Source organism: Ursus americanus, chromosome 14 (genome assembly GCF_024610735.1).
Source record: "Ursus americanus isolate L20-20 chromosome 14, mUrsAme1.1.p, whole genome shotgun sequence".
Classification (NCBI taxonomy): Eukaryota; Metazoa; Chordata; class Mammalia; order Carnivora; family Ursidae; genus Ursus; species Ursus americanus.
The window spans coordinates 4,258,060-4,284,013 of NC_142140.1; the positions used below are offsets into that span (position 1 = coordinate 4,258,060).

A 25,954-nucleotide genomic window follows, 5' to 3' on the forward strand; every position below is an offset into this window, starting at 1 on the left:
TCAAAGGCACCGTCTCTTCAGCGGTGGTGGGAACCGAGGTTATGAAGCAGGTGGAAGAAGGGAAGGAGGGAGAGTGCCTGTGCGTCTGGCCCTGCCACGTGCCGGGCCTCCGCTCTGGACTTCGCGTGTCCTATGTGCTCCATCCCCACAACCCCCTCCGAGGCAGGGACTATCACCCCCCCACCCCCCGCCAAGGATGAGGAAACCAAGGCTCAGGGAGACAAAGAAACTCGCCAAGGTCACGCGGTGCGTAGAAGAGCCCAACAAAGCCAGGCCTGACTGAGAACTGAAGTTGCGTGCACCACGCCGCCCTGCCCTGACGGAGAGGACACTGTCCCTTCGCCCCCGGCCCTTACCTTGTGCGTGTCCTCACGGACTTCTTTACTGAAACGTTTCATCATCCTCCGAAGATAGGTCTCAAACTCCACTTTTATCCTTTCACTGCCGTGCATGTTAAAAAATCCGAGAATGAAGTGGGAGACTGACCCCTGACCCCAGCCCCCAGTCACGTGTCACGGCTCGTGAACCGCGCTCCTGGTTCTCCTGCATGAGGCTGTGCTACTCGGGCAAAGCTGCAAGCTGGCTGTCTTCCACAGGCTTTTCCGCCCCTTCTCACCTGCACACCTTGGCTCGGGGCAGTCTCCACCCGTCACGCCTCACGGACATGCTGTGAAGCGCACATCCTCCCAGGAGTCCTCCCTGCCTGCCCGACCCCCCGACTGCGGATTCCCTCCTAATCCGTACCAGTACTTCCGTGCTAACTGGTGCACACTCACTTCTCTGGTGCTGTGCAGCTGTTAAATCTTTCGTGCCTGTGTCCCATGCGTCTATCCTCCTCCTTCGTGCCTAATAATGTGCCCATCACAGAGTGGGGCTCATTTGCCAGTTAACCACCAGGCATGGTGCTCACATCCCGCAATGGCCCCGGGGATCCTGGGATGGAATGGGGGCTCCCTGCCTCGAATGGCTCAGTGTGATGTGGTGCGAAAGCATGAGTGCCGAGTTGGCCGGACAGGGATTTAGATCTTGGCTCATCCGCTTCCTGGCTGAGTGGCTCCTGAAATGTTAATTTCTCTGAGCCTCCACATCCTCATTCACACACTATCTTCAAGTTTAAGACAATGGACACTCTGAAAAGTCCTCGGCACACAACAGATGCTCAACACTAAGAGTTTCCTCTTCCCATGTCCTGCCCCCGCTAGAGGACAAACCAAGATTCTCGTTCAAGTCCTCAAGGGGAACCCAGGGCTCTCACCTAAGGCTCCTGGCCACACTGGTACTCGGCCCCAGTCTCCTATGTGTTTCTCAAAAGCTTTTGTTAAGTAGCAGCTCTTCCTCACTTTGTGTGACAGGAATCTAGAGACAAGTGCCTAATCTTACCTTCTTTCCCTTGCTTTTGCCTGCTGGGGTGTTTCAATCTCTATCTCCACTGGTTTCACAGGCAAGACGGATTTAGAGAAGGCTGCATCTTCTCCCACGTCACCTGGCACAGGCTCACCAAGTTCTAGCAACAATAATTTTTTAAAATCAGTAGTAACAGGGGCACCTAGGTGGCAGAGTCGAGGAAGTGGCCAAATCTTGGTTTGAGCTCAGGTCCTGATCTCAGGGTTGTGGGATCAAGCCCCGCCATCAGGCTCCATGCTCAGCGTGGAGTGTGCTTGAGCTTCTCTCTCGCTCTCCCTCTGCCCCTCCCGACTGCACCCTCTCTCTCTCCCTCTCTCAAAATAAATACATAAAACCTTTCTTAAAAAATCACTAACAACGATAGCTAGCATACTGAACAAAAAGGAGGTTCTGCAGGGAGTGAAGAACAGATGCAAGGAAGGAGACCGCTACTCCTACAATGCTGAGTATCTCAAAAATGCCACAGACTGCACTATTTTACATTTATTTCTCATTTAACTTGAACAACCCAGAGAAACAGCCCTTAGAGGAGGAAACTAAGGCCCAGAGACACTGAGCTGAATTAGATCCAGACTCTGGTATCAAGGAGCTGATGCTCACGTGTGTTTTGGTAGAGACTTAGTCTTCCCCAAGAGAAAAAAAACAAAAAACAAAGAAGAACAATTTCCTATTCTGTATTACTACCATCGCACATATCACAATTTGCTTCACACAGGCCATGATTTAGGGGTCTTCCACCCCCAATCGCAATCTTATAATGATAAGGAATGCATGTTTATCCTCTCCATTGCTTGTGAACGCTAGCTGAAATAAACTGATTCGCTGACCTGGATCTCACTGTGAACTTCGTTAGCAGAGGACCCTTTAAAGAGGCTCTGGGCCCAGAAGCAGTGACACCCCATTGGTGATGAACGCACCTAATGCCAAGATCTGGTTTCTACACACCAGTCACTAATGAAATGAGCCAGGGCCTCTGGGAGAAACAAAGGTTGATTATAGGTCTGGAGCAAGAAGAGGACAGGATGGGCCTGGAACATCTTCTTGTGCCAGAAAACAGAACATTTCAGAGAAAGAGCCCATGTCAAAAGGACACAGGAAGGTAGCTGGCTTAAAGGAGCTCTCACTAGCCAAATCCAGGACAATCTGAAGATCGGAAAGTAGAATGATGGTAACACATAACATATTTGAGTTTTAAAAATATCTCTAAGTCCATAGTGATACTCAGAATAAATACAATTCCTAGAGAGCTCTTCTTTACAGATCAAAGCCACTGATGAACGCACATGAAGTGAGATTCAGGAAGTTCCACTCTGCGGCGCTCAATACTTGTATCTCTGATTCAGTTAAAATCAATGCATACTAGAAACTTCTAAGTAAAAGTTACTGGAGAATAAGATACACAGAATCGGAGTAGCACCTGAGATGGTTAATTACAGGGGGAAAAAGTACCTTCACATTGTCGCAATCTGGCAGAAGCACCCCGCATGGTCACACCTAGCATCACTGGTGGGGCACACTGACATTAGGAGCCTCTTAATGGAGGCAGTATCGGGTACGAAGCTATGACATATTCTTGACCCCCCAAAAAAAGGTTTAACCTAAATTCGATCAAGCCCTAACTTACAGTTTATTAGAAACCAGGGGATATGGAAACACGTTTACCACCCCCCTGAGATGCCTGTTTATCAGACAACACTAGAATGTGAGACATCCCACAAATGAAGTGGCCAGGACTCTTCAAAAACAGCAGTGCCACAAAAAGCAAAAGAAGGTGCTGGGTGAGGCGCGCTGTTCTAGACTAAGGAGGCAGACGAAGGAGGTAAACCTCACGTCTTGATTAGATCCTGCATTAGAAACAAACAACAGCTGTGAAGGATATTTCTGTAACAATTAGGGGCTTTTCGCTTTCTGACGTGTGAAAATATTTTATCATGCAGGAGAATGTCTCAGTCTTAGGAAATGCAGGAAGTATTTACAAGTGAAACGCCAGGATGTCTGTGACTTACATTCAATGGTTCCACGGTGCATATGTACCGAGAGAAAGACACATTCACTAGGGCAAGTGTTACATTACTGAATCTAAGTGAAGAGTCCGTGTACTACATTTTCAAGTTTTTTGGTATGTTTTCAAAAATCACTTTCAAAATCGAAAGCTGGGATAAAGTTAGGCTAGACAGAAGGAGTCAGGGATGGTAACATTAGCTGCCATTTATCGTGAGCATATGATGCTTTAGGCCCATTACATCTGCAAACCTTTCCTCCTCCCCTACGATCCCGCAGCCTCGCCTGCGCACAGCTCACGGTGAGCACTCAGTGCTTGCCGAACGCTATCGGTGACAGAACTCCGCTCTGACAGGTCGGTGCACTTCTCACGCAGCTGTACAAGCGCCAAGGCGGGGCTCTGAACCCAGATCTCACTACTCTCAAAGCCCGTGCGCCTTCTGCGAAATGCTGCTGCGTCTCTATTCCACGATCCACTCCGCTGGCAGCCGCGAGAGGAAGAGAATATACGACCTTCTTTGGTGACCTAGTTATGAATTTCTCCTTCCATCAAAAGCAAGTCCCTGCTGCAACCTTGTTTGGTCTTAGTTAGTTTCACAAGGAAACAACAGGACTGCAACTAAGTGACATGAGTCCAAGCAGACTCAAACGGAAAAGCAGATCACACAGCTCGGGTTTACCTTCGACCTCTTCCCAATCATCTTCGCTTTCTTCCTCATCGTCTCCTTCACAGCTGCCTTTGTCCACAGGAGCCTCTCTCCGTGGGGGCTGTGCCTTCTTGCGGCCCTTTGCGAAGTCCCTGTGTGAAGATCACAGGAGGGCAGGTGAAGAAGGCCCACACATCCTAGTGCTACATTTAAGCTACATGGAATCCTAAGGACTCTTCTACTGTTTACTGAGAACCTGTTGCAATTGTTTAAAGATAATGGGTGAGCTCTGAGCCTCATTCCCTCCCTCACTGTGGGTCTCGAGGGCTCCTCGAGACGGGCTGTAATCACCAGTCTCATACTATTATGTGCTGTCAAACAGAAAGAATGCAATGAACCTACAGCCGAGAGCTGTGTGAGGGAAAACACAGCTATGCCCGGAAGCGGTACAGGAAAAGTTAGAAGAAACCTAACAATGTGAGTTCCAGAAGTAAAAGCTGTGGTATGTATTACATATGCGTAGGCGGACACCACACTGAGGACGAGGGCATTCACATGCGCCGATCACACCATGAACCAGCTCGGATGACTGTTTCTCCCCACCTCTACGATGTAAGGAGACAGAAGCTGGTAGAATTCTAACCTCGAGGTATGTGGGGATGTGTCCACACACAGGTATGTCGCAAATCACAACAAAAGCATGGATAGCTAGCCAGTTAAGTAGGTAACTACGCAGATAAGCAGCTAGCTGAATATTGGCCGAAGACGCAATGGTTGCTAACATGTAACCCATTTTTGCAATTTCATATGTAAAATGAGTTCAGAGCACAGTGACTTTTAGCTTTCTAACGTTTGATGTGTGGTATCAAGTGAGAACATTATCTAAGATTTGAGCTCAGGCATTTAAAATAACCAATCCTAGTCTTCAGCTGTAAAAATACATGCATTCCCTTTGCAGGCGACCACTTTCAGCACCACAGAAACAAAACTTTCTCCTTAGAATAAATGTAGTGGAAATGTCCATGTGCTATGGATTTATAGCAGTCGACTCTCAACAGAGACGGCAAGGGGGGCCCAGAGCTCTAACTGGCAGCATCCTGGTAAATGCGTACATGGTTTTCTCTGGAGAAAGAATTCAACTAGTGGGGAGAGGCGACCGGGAAGCAGGAACCTCAGAGGCAGGCTTTCTCAGGAAAAGTCTAAGGGAAAAGGAGAGATGACCTGAGTGGAAAATTCCCATGCTTCCTCATGACCTCATTCCCCACGCTGACCCTCTCCTGGGCTGCCTTCCTCTGCTAGGACTAAGGCTGCTGGGAAAGCCAGCACTAAGACGGAAGACTGCTTTCTGAAGGAACTACTACCTCTCTGTTCTTCCTCTTCCTTCCCTCCCCACAGCTTTTCCGGGAGGTGGACCATCAAGTCATCACTGGACCTGTAGTCACTGTTCACTGCCTATTACTATGCATGCTCGTTCAACCGCAAAAATCCTGGCTCGGTTTCTGCCAAAGAAAAGGCCCTGCCCTAGATGCCACAGGGCCTACAAACACGAACCAGGCGTGGTTCCAGGCCTCGGAGAGCTTGCAGGGAAGTAAGCAGGGGCACGTGGCCTGGGCACAAGTAAGTGCGAGAAATCAGTGAAGACTGTCGAGTGGATGGATTCTGACCCCCATCTTCAAGGTGGAAGAAAGCATTCCAGGCGGAAGGAAGGACAAGCACGATTCAGAGGGAGCAAAGTCTGAGCACGTGGCGAGTGAGTGACAAGAAGTCCAGCTGGGCGCGAGTGGCGTGAACCTGAGAGCAGTACAAGAGAAAGCTGGAATGGCAGGCCAGTATTTTAGGTATGTAGTCATCGCTGCGCAGTGGGAAGAGCACTGGACCAGGAGTCAGAAGGCCTAAGTCTCATCTGGTTTTTGCTACCATCTAGCTGGATAGCCACAAATAAATCCTCTTCTGCCAGCTATCATTGTCATCTGAAAAGTCTGGGAGGCAAACTATATACAGCTGACCCTTGAATAATGTGGGGTTGGGGCACCGACCGCTCGCAGTCAAAAATCCGCCCCAAACTTTCAATGCCCCAAAACTACTAACTACTACCAGGCTACTGCTGACTAGAAGCCTTACCAATAGCATACAGCTGAATAACCCATATTTCGTATGTTATATGTATTATATACTGTGTGCTTACAATAAAGTAAGCTAGAGAAAAGGACATGTTATTTTAAAAAATCACATTACAGTGCTTACCGTATTTATAAAAAAAAACTCCACATAGAAGTGGACCCAGGCAGTTCAAACCTGGTTGGTCAAGGGCCTACTGTAATTGCTAAGAAGAATCTTACTAGTGGTCTGAGCTCCAGTTGGAGGAGTTTAAAGATCCCAACGTTGGCACAGATCCCAGTGACGAGCAACAAGAGACTCCCACTTCCCAGAGGGCACAACCAAGACCTGGCTGGAAGCTTTGCAGCCATCTCACCTGAACTCCTCCCCATCGCTGAGGGCTTCATCCTTCACCACCTTGGGGTTTTCAGACTTAACAGTCACCTGGGCCGCTTTCTTTTTGGCTGGAACTTGGGCGGGGCCCCCAGGATCACCGCGGCCTCTCTTCCTCTTGCATTGTGAGACTTTGGAGGGAAGGCTCCTCTTTAGAGGTTTCTCGTCTTCCAAGACATCTAGACGACCACACAGAACACAGGTGAGGGACACAGGAAAGGCGGAGGTGGTGTGCTTTCACGGGCAGGGGATGGAAAGCCCCCTTCTGTCACCTCCTTCCAGACCCCACTTCCATGGCCTGGTCACCGTCCCAGATTTGTTCCACAACCAGCCTCCCGCCTCCTCCTGCCTCCAGCCCAGTTTACACCCTACGATCCCAGTGAAAACTGACTTCCTTTATCAGGGTTTTATTCTACTCTCTTGTGGGGTTACATGGAATGCCACATGACTCCAATAAAATCTAGCTTCCAAATCTCAAATTTCAGCCAATAGCCAGGAAGGAAAACTACATCGATCTGCTAAGTAATACCTTGCTTATTTATTACCTGCCAAGACCAGTTACTTTAGGAGTAACTCACTATTAAGTGAAACGTTTTGAGTTCATAAACATGCCACCAAACCCTGCTCAAAACCTACTTCATGCAACCTTTCCAATCTAAACCAAAAAGTATATTCATATACCAATCATCTCAGCAAGCTTAGGGTTGGAATAAGACAATAATAATTCAAAAATACATTTCCTTAAAATAATTACTGTTGTTCTTGTTAAAGAGAAATTTTAAAAATGCACAGGCTGCTGGCTTTAGTTAAATTAGGGTATCTAAAGGTATGGTCTGTTTCTTTCAATTTTCAATAAAGAATAAGTAACACAGCAGGGGACAGTATCTTCTATTTTGCAAATATATTCATAAAAATAACCCTGAATCTGAAATAAAGCATCTTCCTTTGCTTTGCATGACTCTGCTTCAGTTAATTTTGGAAAACAAAAATACTTTAGCCTTTTTTGAGGTTCCAAAAGGAGCAGCAATGTTAACCTAGTATCAGACTGCTTCCTTTCAGTTATGGTTTGTCCTACTGACTCCACAGATACATACTCACATTCCCCAAGAATATACTCTCGCATGGGGGAAAAGACCTCTCTTTTGATCCAAATAAAATCATAGTTTTAATAAATTTCTAATAGTAGAGGGGCATGTGTTCCAACACTAGATAAAATCACTGATTGGGTTCAGTTTCTTTAGAATGTTCTATAAAAGGAATTTATGCATTCTCATGTTTTCAACGTTTTAACGGAAACACAAACAATTTCAAAATTCTTTAGAATCTGGAGACACTTCTTGTTCCAAGGCCAGAAGCTGCTTAAAGGTTTATGACTTGACAGTTTGAGTAGGACGTCCTTGATATCAGGATTTCTGGATCTTCTCAAGCGCTTTAGCCCTCTATGAACAGATGTGAAACAAAGATGCGAAACACTTCACTTTTACTTATCTAAAAACACAGGTGGGAGGATACTTCAAAAGCACTGTTTCTTCCTCACCAAACTCATTTGGTTGGTTAAAAAGCCCAACTGTGTGAATTTTTGTGCTTTGAAGAGAGAGTTAGAGGAGTTAAAAGGGGGACAAGAACGGAAACAAAGAACCGCAAATCAAAAAAACTCCCAGCTTCTTTTCGTATAGTCATTCCCCCTTCTGTGTGGTTTCAGTTACCTGGGACTAACCAGCGCGAAAGCTCATGACCCTCCTTACGACAATCTCAAGGTCAACAATAGCCCAAGGCTGCGTCACAAAGCCTAAGTCATTCACCTCATTACTAGGCATTTTATCATCTCACATCACCATAAGAATTAGAGGGCTGAGTACAGTACAATAAGATATTTTGAGAGAAAGAGAACACATTCCCGTAACTTCTACTACAGTATATTGTTTAAACTGCTCTATTATTAGTTATTGTTAACCTCCTACTGTGCCTAATTTGTCAATTAAACATTTTTAAAACATATTTTATTTATTTATTTGACAGAGAGCACAGGCAAAGGGAGCGGCAGGCAGAGGGAGAGGGAGAAGCAGGCTCCCTGCTGAGCAGAGAGCCCAATGTGGGGCTCGGGCTCGATCCCAGGACCAGGATCATGACCTGAGCCGAAGGCAGAGGCTTTAACCAACTGAGCCACCCAGGCGCCCCTGTCAATTAAACTTTATCATAGGGACGTAAATAAAGAAAAAAAAATAGCATTTATAGGGTTTAGCACAATCGTGCTTCAGGCATTCCCGGGGAGGGAGGGGTCTTGGAACACATATCCCTGAGGGTAAGGGGGGGACTACTGTAATACCCCCAATTTTGAAAATCTGAATGGCCAACCATGACATAATCATTACGTACATACACTGGAAAATAATTCAGTGATCTTTGAAGACAAATGTAAATGACATATGGTAAGATGTTAAGCATGCAAAATTGTTTTTACTGTATGGTTTCCACTACTTAGAAGAACAGAGTAGTGGAAGGCAATATACCATTATTTCTGGATAGTAGAAATACAGGTTACTTTTTAAAAATTCTTTACATTTTTTGGGGTCCCAGAGAATCCAGAGGCTATCTTCTAGGACTCTCCAAGATCTAGAGCTCCTAACCAGTCTCCCTGAGCTCAACGTGGCCATTTCAGAAAGGCAGGAACTGTCACTTTGGTCTGCTTGGCCTTCTATTGAGATTTTAAAATACCTGCAAACTGCCAGTGGCATCTCACAGCACTTAGAATAAAATACAAACTCCTTAACTTGGTCTCCAGACTAAGGGTCCTGCCCACCTTTCCCACCTCAATTCCTACTTGCCTCTGACTGTATCCAGCCAACCTGCCAAGCTCATTTCATTTCCTCCTAAGTCTTTAAACTTATTGATTCCTCTGCCTAGAACTCTTCTCTGAGAACCTCCTTTGGGACATTCAATAATTGGTTCAAAATATCACCCCCTCAAAAAGGCCTTCCTTGACCACCGATTCTGACTTAGCGGCTTCTTCCCCACCCCCGAGTCCATTTTATTACCTCTTTTACTCTTTTCGTAACTCTCATCACCATATGAATTTATTTAACTTTTTATTGTCTGCCCTACCAACCCCTCCCCAGAGACTGTAAGCATCATGAGAGCAGGGACCTTGCCTGTCCTGTTCACCACTAGAATTTCAGTGCCTAGAATAGTCCCTGGAAAGAGCAGGTACTCAGGAAATATTTGTTGAAGGAATTAATGATTCACATCAATGAAAGCATTAACACAGGGAAGAAACATGAAGAAATTAGAGATGCCCTAATGGAAACAAGGAAATAATGTGGAAGACTGTTTCCTCTGACCCTCGATGTTGAATGCAGCCAACGTCACCTTCTTTGGCAGGCACTGAGGTGCTGTTAGAAACCACGCTGAAGGTCATCAACTGTAGCCCAAACCACAACCAGATTTTTCCTCCACCCAACCACAGCAGAGACTGTGACTCTTCCGGGAAGCTGCCTTGGGAACTTGCTGGTAGCTCCTCCGGCTGAGTTTCAGTGAAGCTTGGGTGCACCCTTGCCTACACCTAAGCTCCAATGATAGAAGCCAGCCCATCTGATTACCTGACAGGGACCACGGCAGGAGCGTCTATCTCACTGCAAACTCAAAACCACCCTTAAAGACGGTATTATGTTGCAGAGATGAGGGTCAGAGAGGCTAAACTATCTGTCCAAAATAATTCATGCAAGTGCATATGAACTACTAAGTGTTGGCGCTGCACCAACCTGGCGTCCAGATACAGTGCTCAGCTGGAAGGAATGGTACCCGGGCAGGTGGTATTTCCATCAGATTAAAACTTTTTAATTTTTGAATTGCCACATATTCAGAATACATTCCCTCTGACTGGAATAAAAACCCTTTCCCAACCATTTGTTGAAAAGTTACTCATTCTTAAAAGTGACAGATCAAACATAACAGAGCATTTCACAATCTCTCCAGCCAAACTTGATTATTCCTTCAGATGCCACAAAGCCTGCTACCTTCTTCCTAGATACCACACTCGTCTTGAGTACTTTTTGTAAATGCCAACACTACAGCACTCTGAGCATCTCCAAGTAATCTCTATGCCCCATGTCAACTAGCTTCTGCACAGCACATACTAGGTACCCCAAAAATGTTACCTGAATGAGTAAATGAATAAAATGGAACTCATAGCATTAACCGTGGTAAATCACATTCTAAGTTTAGAAATGACTTCCATTTGCCTGTTTACTAATGGATGATGAACTTATGTAAAGAATCACAGGATTATTAAATCTAGTGTCATAGGAGCCCTTGCTGGTTACCTTATCTACCCAGATTATTTTAGGAACCCCAGAAGTCCCTTCTACAGCATGCACTATGCAATTATTTAAGATACTTATTGCGCACTTAATAAATGCAGGGAAGGAGAGAACTATGTAGGACACGGCCAAAAATAAAACACATTTTCATAAACTTAAATTGTGGTAAGACAGGTGATCAAAAAAGCAGCAAATAAATTAACAAGATCAATACATTATGTGACAGAGGCTGTGAGGGCCTGTGGTAAGGAGAACCTGGGGAAGATCACCTTAGATAAGGCACTCCAAACGGTGTGAACTCTGAATAGAAGAAACCTGCCACCCTAGAGTCATGGAGGAAGAACATCAAAGGCAATGGCTCAAGGTGAGAAACAACACGGCATGTTTGAGGAACACAGAGGAAGCCAAGAAGGAAAGTATCTGGCAAAGAAAAGAGTCACAGGAGACAACAAGAGAAGTAGCAGCAGCCAAATCATGTAAGGTCTTGCAAGCCATGGTAAGGAATCTGGATTTTAGGCCAAGAGCAATGGAAAGCCACAGGTTTGAAGTAGCGACATGGCATGTTCCACTTTTTTTTTTTTTTTTAATCACTTGGGCTGCTGGGTGAGAAAACCACTGCAGGGGGATAAAGGGACGTAGGGAGACCAGTCAAGAGGCATCTGTAATCGTTCAACTGAAAAGTGACGGTGGCTTTAGGCAGGGATTGTGACCATGGAAATAAAGTGAAGTGAAAAGATTTGAGATACAGACGAATTAGATGTGTACGTGTAAGGAAAAGGAGGGCCTTCCTTTAACAAGTGGGTGAAAGGATCATTTATTGAATGCGAAAAGGTGGGGGAAAGGACAGATTTAAAGGGGGAAATCAAGAGTTTTGCTTTGCCCTTGACAAATATAAGAAACCTATCTGGTATACAGGTGGAGAAGTCAGGTTGGATCCGAATCTGGAACTCTGGGGTGAGATTTACTGAAGATATTATTCTGGGAGCCCGCACACTACAGCACTCTGGCCAATCCGTTTTCTGGGGCCACAAAATAACTGCAATGCCTCTTTCTCTATTCAGCCCCTTCCATCTGCAGGAGGTTGGACTTTATCCTGTGGGTAACGGGAGCAGGAAACAGACTACGCGGGAGAGCCAATCGGCAGGGAGGGCTGCAGGGGAACCGCCCAGGGCGCATCACTCCTCGAGAGGACTAATGCGCACGCAGCAACTTCGGTAAGGACCAGAGCAGCGACACAACCGCCTGCCTCCCCGTGCAGCCGAAACGTCGTCTCCTCTGGACAGATGGGCACGGGGCAGCCTCCGCCCCCCACCTCCAGGAGTCCCGCCTCCCCGCTCCCCGCACTTGCCTCCTGCCCTCCTCCAGCATCTCCCCCTAAGCCCGGCTAGGTCTCGCTCTCACCCGCCTCCTTCTCCTCACGCCCGGCCACGCTCTCGCCCTTGGCCTTCCGGCCGCACGGTTCACCTCCCTGCGGCTCCCTGCGGGCCGCGCGTTTCCGAACCATTTTGCCCAGGCAAGACTCCCCTCGAGAGTGACGCACCACACCGCGGGAAGCTTAGCGCGGGCTCCGCCCCCAGCGGGGCGAGGCACGGCCACGGCCCTTCCTTACAGCCCTAATCTCCGCCCATGAAGCTCCGCCCCAGCCTCAAATGACCAATACAAACCGTACGAAGTAAGACGGCGCATAGCAGATCTCTTTCTCCTTCCGGCGCATTTCATTCTCGAATTTCCGGAGACAATAGCGAGAGGCTCGCGTACTATCGCGAGAGGCGGGAAAGGGCGCAGGGTTTGAAACATGGCGGACGACGTGGACCAGGTGAGTGAGTTCTGAGAGGCTCGTTCCAGAGCCGTTTCTGCACTACCAGTCCTGGCCCGGCTCGGCTTTGCGTACCGGGGCTGCTTTCTCCAAGCTCACCGGAAGGTGGCCTGTCATGGCGCCTGTTTATGGGTTATCACGGCTTTAAGCTGTCTCTTGGTAACCGCGCCCCCTCCGAATTTTGTCTTAGGCCTTGAGATGTTTTCCTCTTCGAAGCCCGCCTGAAAGCTAGTTATTCTTTATGCTGGTTACTTCTTTTCTTTTGAATCTCATCTTCGTCTGCAGGATGGGAATGATTATCTCTGCCTGCTTCACGGATTCTGATAGCGTGATAATAAAGCTTACTAGTTATTATTACTGAGCGCAGTTGTTACTCATTCAACAGATACGTAGTAAACATCAGTTTTATATGGTTAGACACCGTTCTGAGCACCAAGGACCCTGGCATTGACGAACGTGATCCTGTGCCCGCTTAACCTACTGAGCGACCCAGGCGCCAAGAATATGAGTTCTTTAAGAGCAGGAGTTCTGGTCACCATCCTGACCATCCTGTTTAGAACAGCGCTGGAAACACTGAACAAATAATTTATTGAGCAAATTAATTGGTTAATCAGGGAGGCTTCTTTGAAAAGGCAGCATTTAAAGCTACAGGATGAAAAGGATGGATAGTGGGCATTCTAGAGTAAGGCTAAAGGAGCACGAGGGCTCTGTTGTCTGTATCTTACCAGTATTACTATATATTTGTTAATATGCCTCTCCCCACTAGAATGAACTCCTTGAGGGCAGGGACTGACCTCTCTATCTTGATCTAGTAGTTGGTTAGCTGGTCCTTAACAAACACCTGTTTAACTGGGGATGGGGGCCAGTTCAGATCAGTTTGGGTTTTTATCCCCACCCCCACCCCAGGTCTAGCTTTTTAGGGCTGTAGAGCCTGTAACATTCAGGCGCATACCTCCACTAGCCTAATGTACTCACTAAAGAAACTCTCCTTGAATAATCTTAAAAACTCCTGGCTTCAACCATCCCTTGCATTTGGATGACTCAAAGTTATCTTAGCCCTGATCTGTCACAGTTCTTTAATTGATAATAACAAGAACCATTTCTAAGTACTCTCAGATTGCCAGGTACTATTTTAAATACATTAAATATGTTGATTTAATACATTAGCTCATCTAATACTAAAAAGAATCATGAAGGGAAGATAATGGCTTCCTCATTTTACAAACAGGGAAGCTGAAAATTAGAGATGGCATGATTTTTAATCTGAATTCATAAGCATCACAGGGTGCCTGGGTGGCTCAGTCGGTTAAGCATCTGACTCTTGATTTCGGCTCAGGGTAGTGAGATCAAGCTGTATATGGGGCTCTGCACTGGGCATGGAGCCCGCTTAAGATTCTGTCTCTCCCTCTGCCCCTCTGTATGTGACAGCACGTGCTGTCTCATAAACTACTTAACTAATAATATAGGTTTGAATTCATACGTATCAGATTCAGGAGTTGAACCCGTACTGCCTGACTTCAAACCTGGTGCCTTCAACCAGTATTCTATATTGTCTGCTAAGTATATTCATCTTGCCAGCCAGGTGGTACCCTAAACTCAACTTTACCCAAACTGAACCCATCATCTTCCTTCAAACTTTCATCTTTCCTTAGCATTCTGATTAGTGTGTGGTAATCATTAAGTGAATGTTTTTCAAATCACTAAATGATATTTGAGATAAGGTTAAAGTCCCAGAGAATGACTTCCTGTAACTGAAATCAGGTCAGGCAGTTTGGATTTTGAGGGAACAAAGTACAGTCATCATTATTTTGCTGTATAACTCCTTCCTGTGTGTGTGTATGTTTCAGCCTTCATTTATATAGTACTTGCTATGATCCAGGCTCTGTTCTAAGCCTTCATATATGTCATTTAAGCCTCACAACAACAGCATTAGTTAGCCACTATTATTACTCACATTTTACAGATTAGGAGACTGAGGCATAGAGGGCTTAAGTAACTTGCCCACAGTCACACAGTATAGCAATGATTTGAACACTGCACTCTCTAGTACTATATTACTAAGCCTGTTTCTTTTATCAGCAACAAACTACCAACACCGTAGAAGAGCCCCTGGATCTCATCAGGCTCAGCCTGGATGAGCGAATTTATGTGAAAATGAGAAATGACAGAGAGCTTCGAGGCAGATTACATGTAAGTAAATTTATTAAATTACCTTGAAATCAGATTATTTCCTTGTCGTCCCTTCCTAACCCTACCCCTTTGAAATATAAACACTCTTCAATGTAGAAGAGTATTTTGAATGTAGGTAAGAGAAAGGTAGGTCACCCATGTTTGTACAAGCCAAATACAACTGCATTTTATTCATATTTTTAACATGTTTTCTCCTAACAGAAATGATGTGTTTATTAAAGAACATTTTCATTTCTTTCATTTTTTTCCCTTCTGTTTATTTATAAATAGTATTTACTCTCCATTATTTCAGTGTTCTTTCAGTTACTGATATGTACATAAATTTTTGTTTTCTTGTGAGAAAAATTAAATAGCCCAGAAGTACATAGAGTAAAAGGTGAAATCCCATTGTTTCTTTTGCTAACGACTTAAAAATTGGGTCTATGGTCTTTCAGATCTTTTCTGTATATTTATACATATATACGTATACATGTGATCCCATGCATATATTTGCACTGTATATACCACCTCTAAATAAAAATGGATCTTACTATGCATATTTTTTTTAAGATTTTATTTATTTATTGGATAGAGCGAGAGAGGGAACACAAGCAAGGGAAGTGTGAGAGGGAGAAGCAGGCTTCCTGGCGAGCAGGAAGCCCAGTGCGGGGCTGGATCCCAGGACCCTGGGATCATGACCTGAGCCGAAGGCAGATGCTTAACGGCTGAGCCACCCAGGCGCCCCATACATATTTTTGAGCACCTTTCTTTTTCACTTAATCTTTCTTGGAAATTATTGATCATGAGTGTGTAGAGATCTCTTTTATTCTTCGTAATGACTGCTTAGAATTCTGTATATGGTAATGGTGGTTTTTAAGATTGTTTTCTATTTCTTGCTATTATAAATAATGCTGCAGTATTATATACATATTTCTTTGTGTATATCTGCAAATATTTCTATAGGATTGGTCCTTTGAAGTGGTCCTATTAATTCATAAAGAGAGTATACTGAACGTTTTGCCTTTTCTTGACAACTTGTTGCTCTCTTGAGTATATTGTTTTTATTACTGGCATTCTACCTTAAGTGATTTAAAATAGCTAATACTTATTGTGCATTATTTAACATGCCAAGTGCTTTTATTATAAATGTTTTGTATGAGGGCGCCTGAGTGGTTCAGTCGGTCCTGGGGTTGAGCCCCACCTCAGGCTCCACACTCAGCACAGAGTCTGCTTGTTCCTCTCCTGCTCCCTCCCTCTCTCTCTCTCTCTCTCAAATAAATAAATAAACTATTTTTTAAAAAATAAATGTTTTGTATGTAATACCTTACTTAACCTTTATAACAATCCTGTGAGGATAGATACTCGTTAGTCCTGTTTTGGATTTGAAGACTCTCAGGCTCAGAAAGGTGAAGTTACCTGCTTAAGGTGACACAGCCAGTAAAAGGAGGGCCAGAATATGAACCTAGGCAGTCTGACTGCAGCCTTACTCTTAAGTACTCTGATTCTACCTCCTGTAAACCCCAAAGGTAAAGAACCTCCTGTACTTGGAAAGGAAGTAGGGCCGTAGGGAGACAGTAGTCTTAATACACAGCTAGCTTTATGAGAAGAGGAACCCCAGGAAATGGAATAATGGCAACTTTGTCAAGAAAAATAGAATTGCCCTTTATCACGTGGGCCAGTGGCATGTGGACAGTCACCCAGGGCAGATGTGTTGTCTAAGCTCTTGGAGGCTTCCGTTCCCTTCTAGACTTGATTGCCTCTATTACTAAATGGCCCCCAGCCTTTTGTGTGTGTGTTTTCTGGCCCTCACGTATAGATTTTTGCTTCTGTTAGTGAGTTTTGCTACCAGTTCCCCACGTGGCTGATTGGCTACCTTTATTTTGATGTGAGCTGGTAAACCATTTAACACTGTTAGAAGTTAGCCTAAGTGAGTTCTGAACAAGGCCCCTGGAGTTTCACCTTTTAGTAAAATATATGAACTTTGGAATTTGGATTGAGGACATCCCTGAATATCAGAATTGCACCATTTATTGATTGAGCGCACAGGTGCCAAACACAGCTTATTTTGGCAAGGTTTTAAGTGCGCAGGGAGTTGCTCTACTTACTTTACATGGGGGTGGTTAGTGGAGGACAGGGAGGGTTGAAGGGCAGTGTCTTGTGTCTCTGGGAGACTGCAGTGCCATCATCTTAGCAGTTAAAGAATTTTATTTCCTTTACTGCCTCTTCCTTGTCATGCTGTTACAGAGGGAATTGAAAGAAGTCTACTGAAAAGTGATGAATTTGCTTTTTTTCATAATTAAATCTTATCAGTGATGTGACTGCCTTGGATGACCAATAGAGTGGACACTTTAAAAAAAAATAATTTCAAGTTATTTTGAATAAACTCGTTTTGGGCCATATAAACAGCTTTACATTTTTATCAGGTCAATTAAATTATCACTGGAAATAATTTGTGAAGAAACAGTGTATTACTAGTGTATTTGTGGTATAAGTATTGTGCGTGAGGCTTGTTCATTGTTTCTTAATTTGATTATTAAATTTCTTGGTCCCTTACCTTTCCACTTCAGGCTTATGATCAGCATTTAAATATGATATTGGGTGATGTGGAAGAAACTGTGACTACTATAGAAATTGATGAGGAAACATACGAAGAGATATATAAAGTAAGTCATGCAGTTCTGTTCCTCACTTTTAAAATGTCAATTATTCTTAGTATCCAACAGCTTCACACTTACTTACAGGAAGCCTTTCATGATTTGATACCTAATTGGACTCCGTAAAGTATAACAGCCAGAAGCAAAAGCTTTGGGGTCAGACAGACCTGGTTTCCAGTACTGGTGTGGCCACATCCTATCTGGGGTACGTTGGGCCAGGGAATTAACTTGGCAGATTTAATTTCCTCATTCTTAAGCAGGAATGCTACCGCTTACCTCATAGGGTTGCCAGGATTCATGGATACATGAGAGTGTAAGATGCCTATGTGTACTAATATAAGCGTGATGCTGGGCAATGTTCTTATGTTCGATATGGATCTGAGCTATCAATAATAAAGACTAAAACTGAGAAATTCTCAAAATACTCCTTAAAAGTAATAGTAAGCCTATTACATGTTAACGTAAGTAACATTCATATTAACAATAACTAGTAAAACGAAATGGTGAGAAGCATCTTTGTTTTACCTTTTTACAAGTTTCTTTAATGCCTGGCTTAACTGATGACATCTAGATTCTCACATCTTTCTCTGCATTTAATCTTTTATGATACGTTATAGTTGAAGACAATACAGCCTCACAGAGAGGTAGTTAGAAAAGGGAAGAGTATTTGTTGTGGGTATTTGCCTCTGATGCTACTTTAAAACTCAGCAAGTGGTAGTTTCTTAGTTGCGGGACGCCTGGGTGGCTCGGTTAAGCGAAAGGCAGGTCATGATCCCACGGTCCTGGGATCAAGTCCCACGTCAGGCTCCTTGCTCAGTGGGGAGCCTGCTTCTCCTCCTTCCTGCCACTCCCTCTGCTTGTGCTCGCTCTCTCTGACAAATAAACAAATAAAATCTTCAAAAAAAAAAAAAAGTGAGTCTCAGTATGGCATCTGAGACTATTATTAGTGAACTTTTCATACTCTTATTGTGTGCAAATTCATTGGTTTACCTTTGTCCTTTCAGTGCATCTTTGACAGTGCAGGATTCTGTAACATCAGGCACTGGTCATTTGGAAAATATTAGTTTGTGGCGTTATGCAGATCTTCGGAATGTTGGCACATTTCATTGTTCAATATAAAAAAAGAAGATCACACTTAAGTCTTCTAAGTGTTGGGAAGCCAGTCTCTGACCCTCCTGGAGCATAGTGGTTTAACATGTACACTCGGATGGTAGGACTGGATTGAAATCTCGACTCCCTTGCGTACCAGCTATTTAATTGTATCACACTACACAGCCTGTCTGTGACAAGTGTCCTTGTCTATAAAATGGGGTCAGTAGTAGGACCCACTTTATATAGCTATTGAGGATTCATTGAGAGGTTACATGAAAAGCCTTTAGATCAGCGACAAGCACATAGTGAGTGTTCAACTGTTAGTGTTTGTTGGTTTTGTGGTTCTGTTTTATCCTGACTTTCCGTCTGTCTTCAACCACTGCTGACTCCTTTGCAAAGTTTCTTTCTTTCTCCCTGTGAACAAGGGCTTTTAAATTTCGATCTACATTTTTTCCCTCAGCCATGTCATTCGGTCATTATCATATGTGATAAGCCATGAGTCCGTACCAGTAATCAGTACAGCACCAAAGCTTGAGCTCTTCACAGATCTAGGCTCAAATTTTTGCTGCCGCCGATTAGTTTCATGACCTTGGGCAAGTTATAGAAACTTCCTAAGCCTCGAGGGCTTCCGTTAGATGACACCGCTGCCCACCTCCCAGGATTATAACAAGATGCAGGTATGTGTAAAGCTTTGGCATGTGGTGACTGGTGGCCATTATGATTATGGGTAAATCTGTGTCTCCAGTTTCATTCCTTTTCTGAGCTTCACTCTTTCATATCCAGTTTTCTCATTGAAAATATTTTCACTTTGGATGTTATCTTGAAGTCAGTGCATCTAAAGCTAAATTGCTGGTGTTCTTCACCTTCAAAACAAGGTCATTGTCGATTCCCTATTTCCGTTCATGACTTTCTATTATTTAGACTGTAAGTTGCAGAATTTTCTTGGACTTCTCTCAGTCACACTGATCAGTAACTAATTCAGTTGATTTTTCCTTCACGCTGATTTAAATGTGTCATATTCTTTCCTGTTGCCATGACTGTGGCTCAGGCACTTCCCTCTATGTCCACCTCCATTTCATCCCATGCCCAACTGACTGCCAAAGTAATAGTCCTCAAATAATGCTTTCATTTGTTACAGTCGTGCTTAGAGACATGTAAAGCTTTCTGTGGTCTGTAGAGCAAAGCACAAGTTCAGGCTATGTTAAGACCCTCCACAGTGTGATTGAAACTTTCTAGTCTCCTCTCTGATGATTCCTCTGGCCATGTTGGTACACTCGCTGCTCTTTCAGAGTGTGCCCTCTGTAGTCCTGCTTCTATGTCTTTTCCCATAATGTGTCCCCTAACTGGAATATCACCCTTGTCTCTTTTCCTGCAAAGCCTGTTTCAAGAACTTCCCCAGTCCTAACTCCTCAGTGACACTTTCTCTGACCATCTGGACCTTCTTTCTTCCTTTGGTCATTTCCTCCTTTGGTTGGATCTTCTAACCTTTGGCACTCTCAGCTGACACCGATCTTATTGATTCTTCATTTCTATATCCCTTTTCATCTTGTGAGCTGTTTGATAGCAGAGCCCAGGACATTATTCATTCTGTTCCCCATAGTGCCATGTTAGCTACGAGTGATGAGTATATGTGCAGGTTGTTAGAGGAATATGGGGGAGGGGAAGAAGTAGAGATAACAAAGTATAGCTCTTCCTTAACTTCCAGGAGGGCTCCAGCCTGACAAATCCACTATAAGTTGAAAATACATTTAGTACACCTACCAAACATCATACCTTAGCCTAGCCTACCTTAAACATCTCAGAACACTTACATTAGCCTACAGTTGCCCAAAAGCATCTACCACAAAGCCTATTTTATACTAAAGTGTTGTGTAATCCATGTAGTTTATTGAATAAGGTACTGAAAGTGAAAAACAGAATGGTTGTACGTGTATTGGTTGTTGACCCTCTTGATCACATGGCTAACTGGGAGCTGTGGCTGCTGCCACGCCCAGCATCACAGGAGGGTGTTGTACTGCATATTACTAAGCCCAGGGAAAGATCATAATTTTGAATTTTGAAGTACAGTTACTTATGAATGCTTCTTGCTTTCACACCACAGTAAAGTCAAAAAGTAGTAAGTCCAAGAATAAAAAAAGAGATAAAAGTAGAGAGAAAATATCCAGGAACAGAATAGAGAAGGGGGGAAAGGCAACTAATACATGTTGAATAACTGCTGTGGGCCAAAGATTTACAGGTTTTATTACATTTAATCCAGTAACAGTGAGGCCAGCGGTGTTATTCCCACTTTCTAGCCGAGGAAACCCAAGTTCAGCTAGGAGAAGATATGGTAAGGATTTCCAACGCCATCCTAACCGCCTTTAAAGCCTGGTGAGTTCATTTCTATGTGTTAGGGCCTGGGGCTCAAAGTAGTTGGTGATGGAGTTGCTGGACAGTGAAATCTGGAAGTTTGCAGGAGAGCACTAGTTCTTCTGGAGAACTCAGCAGTAGCTGAGCTAACATGGGTAGACTGCCTGTTCTATCAGTCTCTAGGATCTGGCAGACCATGCTCGGTCCCTGCTCCTGTGGGCTTTAAAATCTAATTTAGAAAGTGCCCACTATACAGAAAAACCGCGGGTGCCTTGAATGTGAGCAATTAGGCAAAATAGCTTCAGAGAGAGAACACTAGATATGGAAAACTATTCTATCATAACATGAACTTACTTTAATAGTAAACAAGTGGAAACAGGAGGGGTTAGAGAACTAACCTTTGCTGAGTGCCTGCTGATGTCAAGTGCTATGCTATCCATTTTGTATACATCATATGTAATTCTAACAGCTCAGTAAAACAGGCCTAGGTTAAAGCTAATTGGCATTACTATCGCCAAAAAAGTGTATAGTATGCAGTGTTTCCCAAACTTATTTGGGAAGTACCACAGTACTTTTTGTCTTAAGAAGACATACTGCTACATAACAAATTACCCCAAAACTTAAAAGCTTAAAGGCACATACATTTATTACCTCACTATTTCTGTAGGTCAGGTATCCAGACTCAGCTTAGCTGGGTCTTCTGCTTCAGGGTATTTGATGAGACAACACAGGACTGGAGTCTCATCTGAAGGCTCAGCCATGGAAGAATCTGCTTCCAATCTCACTTACATGGTTGTTGGCAGGAATCATTTCCTTGAGGGATGTTGGACTGAAAGCCTCAGTTCTCGCCACATGGGTCTCCACTACTTGGCAGCTTGCTTCATCAGACCTAGCAAGAGAGTTAGCTAGCAAGATGGAAGTCACTTGCTAGGTAATCTAATCATGATAGTGATATCCCATTACCTTTGCAGTATTCTGTTGGTTAGAAGCAAGGCACAGGTTTCACCCACACTCAGAGGGAAGGGAGTTTCACAAGGGTGTGAACACCAGCAGGTGTGGGGGTCATTAAATGTAATCGTAGAAGCTACTTGCCTTGGAAAATGCTGCCATGTTCATTTCTGTTCACTGAATCTCCGGAAAACTATCATCGAATTAATGGAGAATCATTACAGATGAAGTGGATTCCATAGGAAGGGAAGCAACTTTTTAGTTCAGAAATACGACCACTGAGTAAGGAATTTGAGTAAAATATATAAATTACCTTGATCAGCACAGACTCACTAAACTTGCCGTCCTCAAACTCGGTGCACCTTTGCAACTCGAACGAGACTGGAAGGAAGTACTGCTTCCTAACAGACACCAGTCACATGACACTTGTTTCTTGGAGAGTGATTCTCAGACTCTGTGCCTTAAAGCGGGAGCGTTGGCATCACCCTTGACCGTGTTCGAAATGCAAACTCCTGGGCCACCCCCTGACCTAGTAAATGAGACTCCGTGCTTGGAGCCTGGGAAACCATCTTAGGAGCTGTTGAAGAGGTGACTCTGTACGCACGTTGTCATCTGAGAGCCACTGCCCTGAGAGTGTCGTAGGGAAGAGTTAGATCACTTTTTCAGAGACCATGACAGATAAGTGTACTTGAGTTTAGTATACTAAACTTTATAAGCATTTCTTGAATTTTAGTGTGAGGGGTTCCTTTATGTTAGTTCCAGTACCCAAGAAGCTCATAAAATATAGTTTTTACATTTTGAAAAAAGTTATGAAAACACAGCCGTCATGAGCACGCTATAAAGGCGCGCACTGAAGACACGAGTTGTGTCTCTCCACGGTGTCGGCTTTATTCAGTCATGAAGCAAGGTTATCGTAATTATAAAGCAGGTCCAGAATTCCAAACTCAGTGACATTTCACCCCATGATTGACTTGGCTTCTTACACGGCGCACAAAGCAGACGAGACAAGCCACACGACAAACAAGGTAACATGGAGGGCAGGAAGTTGATGAACTAAAGGCCAAGTCCGTCTGTGGACGCGCAGTGGAGATAAGGCCTCGGTCCGGTCCAGGTCAGCTCTTGGCACTTACTGCTTCTGATGTTTAGTGAAGAGTCTCAGTTCTGTGCGGCGATCAGTCGGGCAGAGAGCCTTCGGTGGCAGCTGCCTTTTTGAAGTGGTCAGAGAGAGAGGTCCTTGTCTGAGGCGTCTGACAGTTGGCTGCAAAAATCTTCCCATTTTATTTTTTTTTTAAGATTTATTATTTTATTTGAGAGAGAGAGACAGAGATAGTGGGAGCATGAGAAGGGAGAAGCAGGCTCCCTGCCAAGCAGGGAGCCCGATGTGGGACTTGATCCCAGGACCCTGGGACCATGACCTGAGCCGAAGGCAGACGCTTAACTGACTGAGCCACCCAAGGCACCCCAAATCTTCCCATTTTAAAGGGATTTAATCGGTCTTGGGCCCCTGCAGACCTCCTCCGCTTCTGCTTGCTGTCAGTTCTGGGTGTCGTCAGCTGGTACTGGTCTCGGCAATCTTAGCTGCTCCCGTCATTGCTTGACACAGGCCCCTGTGTGACATGAGTAACTCTATCTTGCTCTCTACAACAGCTATTACTAATATTTTCTGCCTGGCAGAGAGGCAGTTCTCTCTGTCAGATCTACATGTGGTCACTTGTGGAATAGATTCCTAGAACCTAAAAGGGTGAATTTATTACCATTGCCCCTCCCACATCCTCCAGCAGAGCAGGGACAGGATAATCACCAAAAAAGAAAAAAATATATATATATTCCCTTTGGAATGGAAACAGAGCAGCATCTCCTGGGGAGGTGTGAAATGTTCCTGTCCTGGTAGTAGTAGAAGTCTTTTGTCTTTTAGGTCAAGTGTGTCCCATGTGATATTTGGGACATACTTACACCAAGAAAATTCTTTTCTGTTCATCTAGAATTCAGATTTAATTGAGCAATCTATATTTTCATTTGCTAAATCTGGCAGCCCTAAATGGGGGCTACAGAGTTTTCACAGCCAAGTTCTTGCTTATGGCGGAAGACTGAAATAGTCAAAGGCTTTTTTAGCCAGGGTTGGTTTCTTTGAATGCAATTTCTTAAAAGCTTAGGACTTCACCTGTGTCTGATCTGTTCACTTCCAAACAATTCTATGGGCCAGTAACTTCAGTCAAAGTTCTTGCCTATACATGGCCTGGCGGTGCCTTTGTTTCTTTAGTTTCTTCCCTCTGTTCTGTTCCTCTGCCTCTAATTAATGTTGACCCTTAGGCCATTTGCTAAAGTAAATTTGGGTGGGAAAGCAGCACCCTTAATCTGATCCTTGCCTTAGGGCTGAGTTTGTTTAACTGAGAAGGCTCACTGGGCTTGGTCCTCAAAACTTTTGTTCCTGCGTATTGTCTGCAGTTTGGAATCTAAAAACAGTTGGCTTTTTGAACCCTGGGAATCCTGTTTCTTGTAATCTTTGCTTGAAAACCAGCTCGCTCTTACCTGAGCTCACCTCTTACACTGCCTTGCTGAGTGCATCAGCAACTAACATTTGGCTTTTTCCCACCTCTTCCCCTAGAACCTATGGGTTTAGGAGGCCCTTAGACTACTTTCCACGTCGTTGCAGGTAACAGTTGTACCCTGTGACTTGCCAAGGCATAAGAGGATTTCAGATATTCCATATCTGTTTCCTTACTGCCTAAGGCTCGACCTGTAGACTAGTGCCCCAAGGTATTTGTCCCACATATGTGAGTGCAGTGGCACTGGAAGCAACAGCTAATGGCTCAGCACAGCAGAATTTTATTTCTTGTCCACATAACAGTCCTGAGTGGAGTTTGAGTTCAGCACGATACCTTTCTTCCTGGTACTCAGTCAGAGACCCAGGCTTCCTCTGTCTTTCGGCTCTGCCATCTCCAGAGTTCGTTATCTGAGTCCTGTCTAGTTGCGTGGGGAAGACCACGAAAGGGCATTAATAGAAGGTTAATGGGTCAGTCACTTCTGTTTACTTCTCATTGGTTAAAACCCAGCCCCATGGCTGCACCCGGTTGCAGGGGAACATGAGTAATGTGGTCTAGCTATGTGCCAGGAAGAGGAGGAGAATGGATTTTGGTGGATAGCTCTAATCTTTGCCCACATCGTTGACATCCAGGGCAAACAAGTAAATGGTTAATATGGTGGTTTTTGTGTTACAAAGGTAAGTAGTCAGGTTTTTAAATCAGTTTGTGTTATGATGAATGTTTTGTTTTCAAATTGCTCTCTCAAAAAATAAATAATACTACTATGTATTTGTATAAACGTGTTCTGTTTTTGTTTTCCTCTTCCAGTCAACAAAACGGAATATTCCGATGCTCTTTGTCCGGGGAGATGGTGTTGTACTAGTTGCCCCTCCATTAAGAGTTGGCTGAAACACAGAATTAATCGTGTATGGAATATAGGAGCTTTTGTATGTTGCCTCTTTAAATGTAGAAGACGTTCAAAGAGAACCCTGCGTAAATTTTGATATTAAGAAATGACTAAGGATTCTTCCACTCCTGAAATGAGTTGATCTGCAGATAACTCAAAAATTCTTAAGCTAAAGGGCATCTTAATTTTTTTCCAACCCTTTCAATAAATGTGATCACCAAGATGCAGAACTCTTTTTTTCCGGAATTGATTTGTTCTGTTGTTTTCTCAGACAATTTCTGACTTTTTTCCTTTAAATTCAGTGTTTCCTTTTCTGATATATTTTTTAATGCATCTCCTGTCTTGTGAATTCTTTAAGCACACATCTTACATTGACTTTAGTTGTACACGTTGATCTGTGCATCTGCTAGGTTTGAGGCACTGTGGAGGACTAAAAACTACATTTTTGCCCATATGTGTCCTTCCTTCGAGTCTTCTGGGGAGGCAGTTCTTTAAACCAACAATTGGAGGACAGGGAGGTTAGTGCTAATAGAATAATGCTTATTGGATGCCATAAGAGCACAGAGAAGAGCGCCCAAATAAGAACAGGTAGAGTGGGTGGGTGGGTGTGGAGTGGTCTCGTGCCATTGTAAATGTTAA

At 44.1% G+C, this 25,954-nt stretch overlaps 2 protein-coding genes across 2 annotated transcripts in view; one reads left to right on the forward strand and one right to left on the reverse strand.

The window, feature by feature from the left end:
- Nucleotides 1-12,491, reverse strand: part of XPC (XPC complex subunit, DNA damage recognition and repair factor) — a 28,769-nt gene extending 16,278 nt beyond the window's left edge. Inside the window, exons 1-5 of the mRNA XM_045812469.2 lie at nucleotides 12,260-12,491; nucleotides 6,526-6,721; nucleotides 4,086-4,204; nucleotides 1,381-1,504; nucleotides 357-441 (exon numbers count right to left, since the gene is read on the reverse strand). Coding sequence (XP_045668425.2) covers nucleotides 357-441; nucleotides 1,381-1,504; nucleotides 4,086-4,204; nucleotides 6,526-6,721; nucleotides 12,260-12,362 — 627 coding nt within the window. The 5' untranslated portion in view covers nucleotides 12,363-12,491. The remainder of the gene's footprint in view (nucleotides 1-356; nucleotides 442-1,380; nucleotides 1,505-4,085; nucleotides 4,205-6,525; nucleotides 6,722-12,259) is intronic.
- A 36-nt stretch (nucleotides 12,492-12,527) lies between these two features.
- LSM3 (LSM3 homolog, U6 small nuclear RNA and mRNA degradation associated) lies at nucleotides 12,528-25,545 on the forward strand. The gene is made up of 4 exons (XM_045812474.2): nucleotides 12,528-12,674; nucleotides 14,754-14,864; nucleotides 17,411-17,506; nucleotides 25,237-25,545. Exons 1-4 carry the CDS (start codon nucleotides 12,654-12,656, stop codon nucleotides 25,315-25,317), a joined length of 309 nt encoding a protein of 102 aa, XP_045668430.1. The 5' UTR covers nucleotides 12,528-12,653; the 3' UTR covers nucleotides 25,318-25,545.
- Nucleotides 25,546-25,954: the final 409 nt, after the last annotated feature.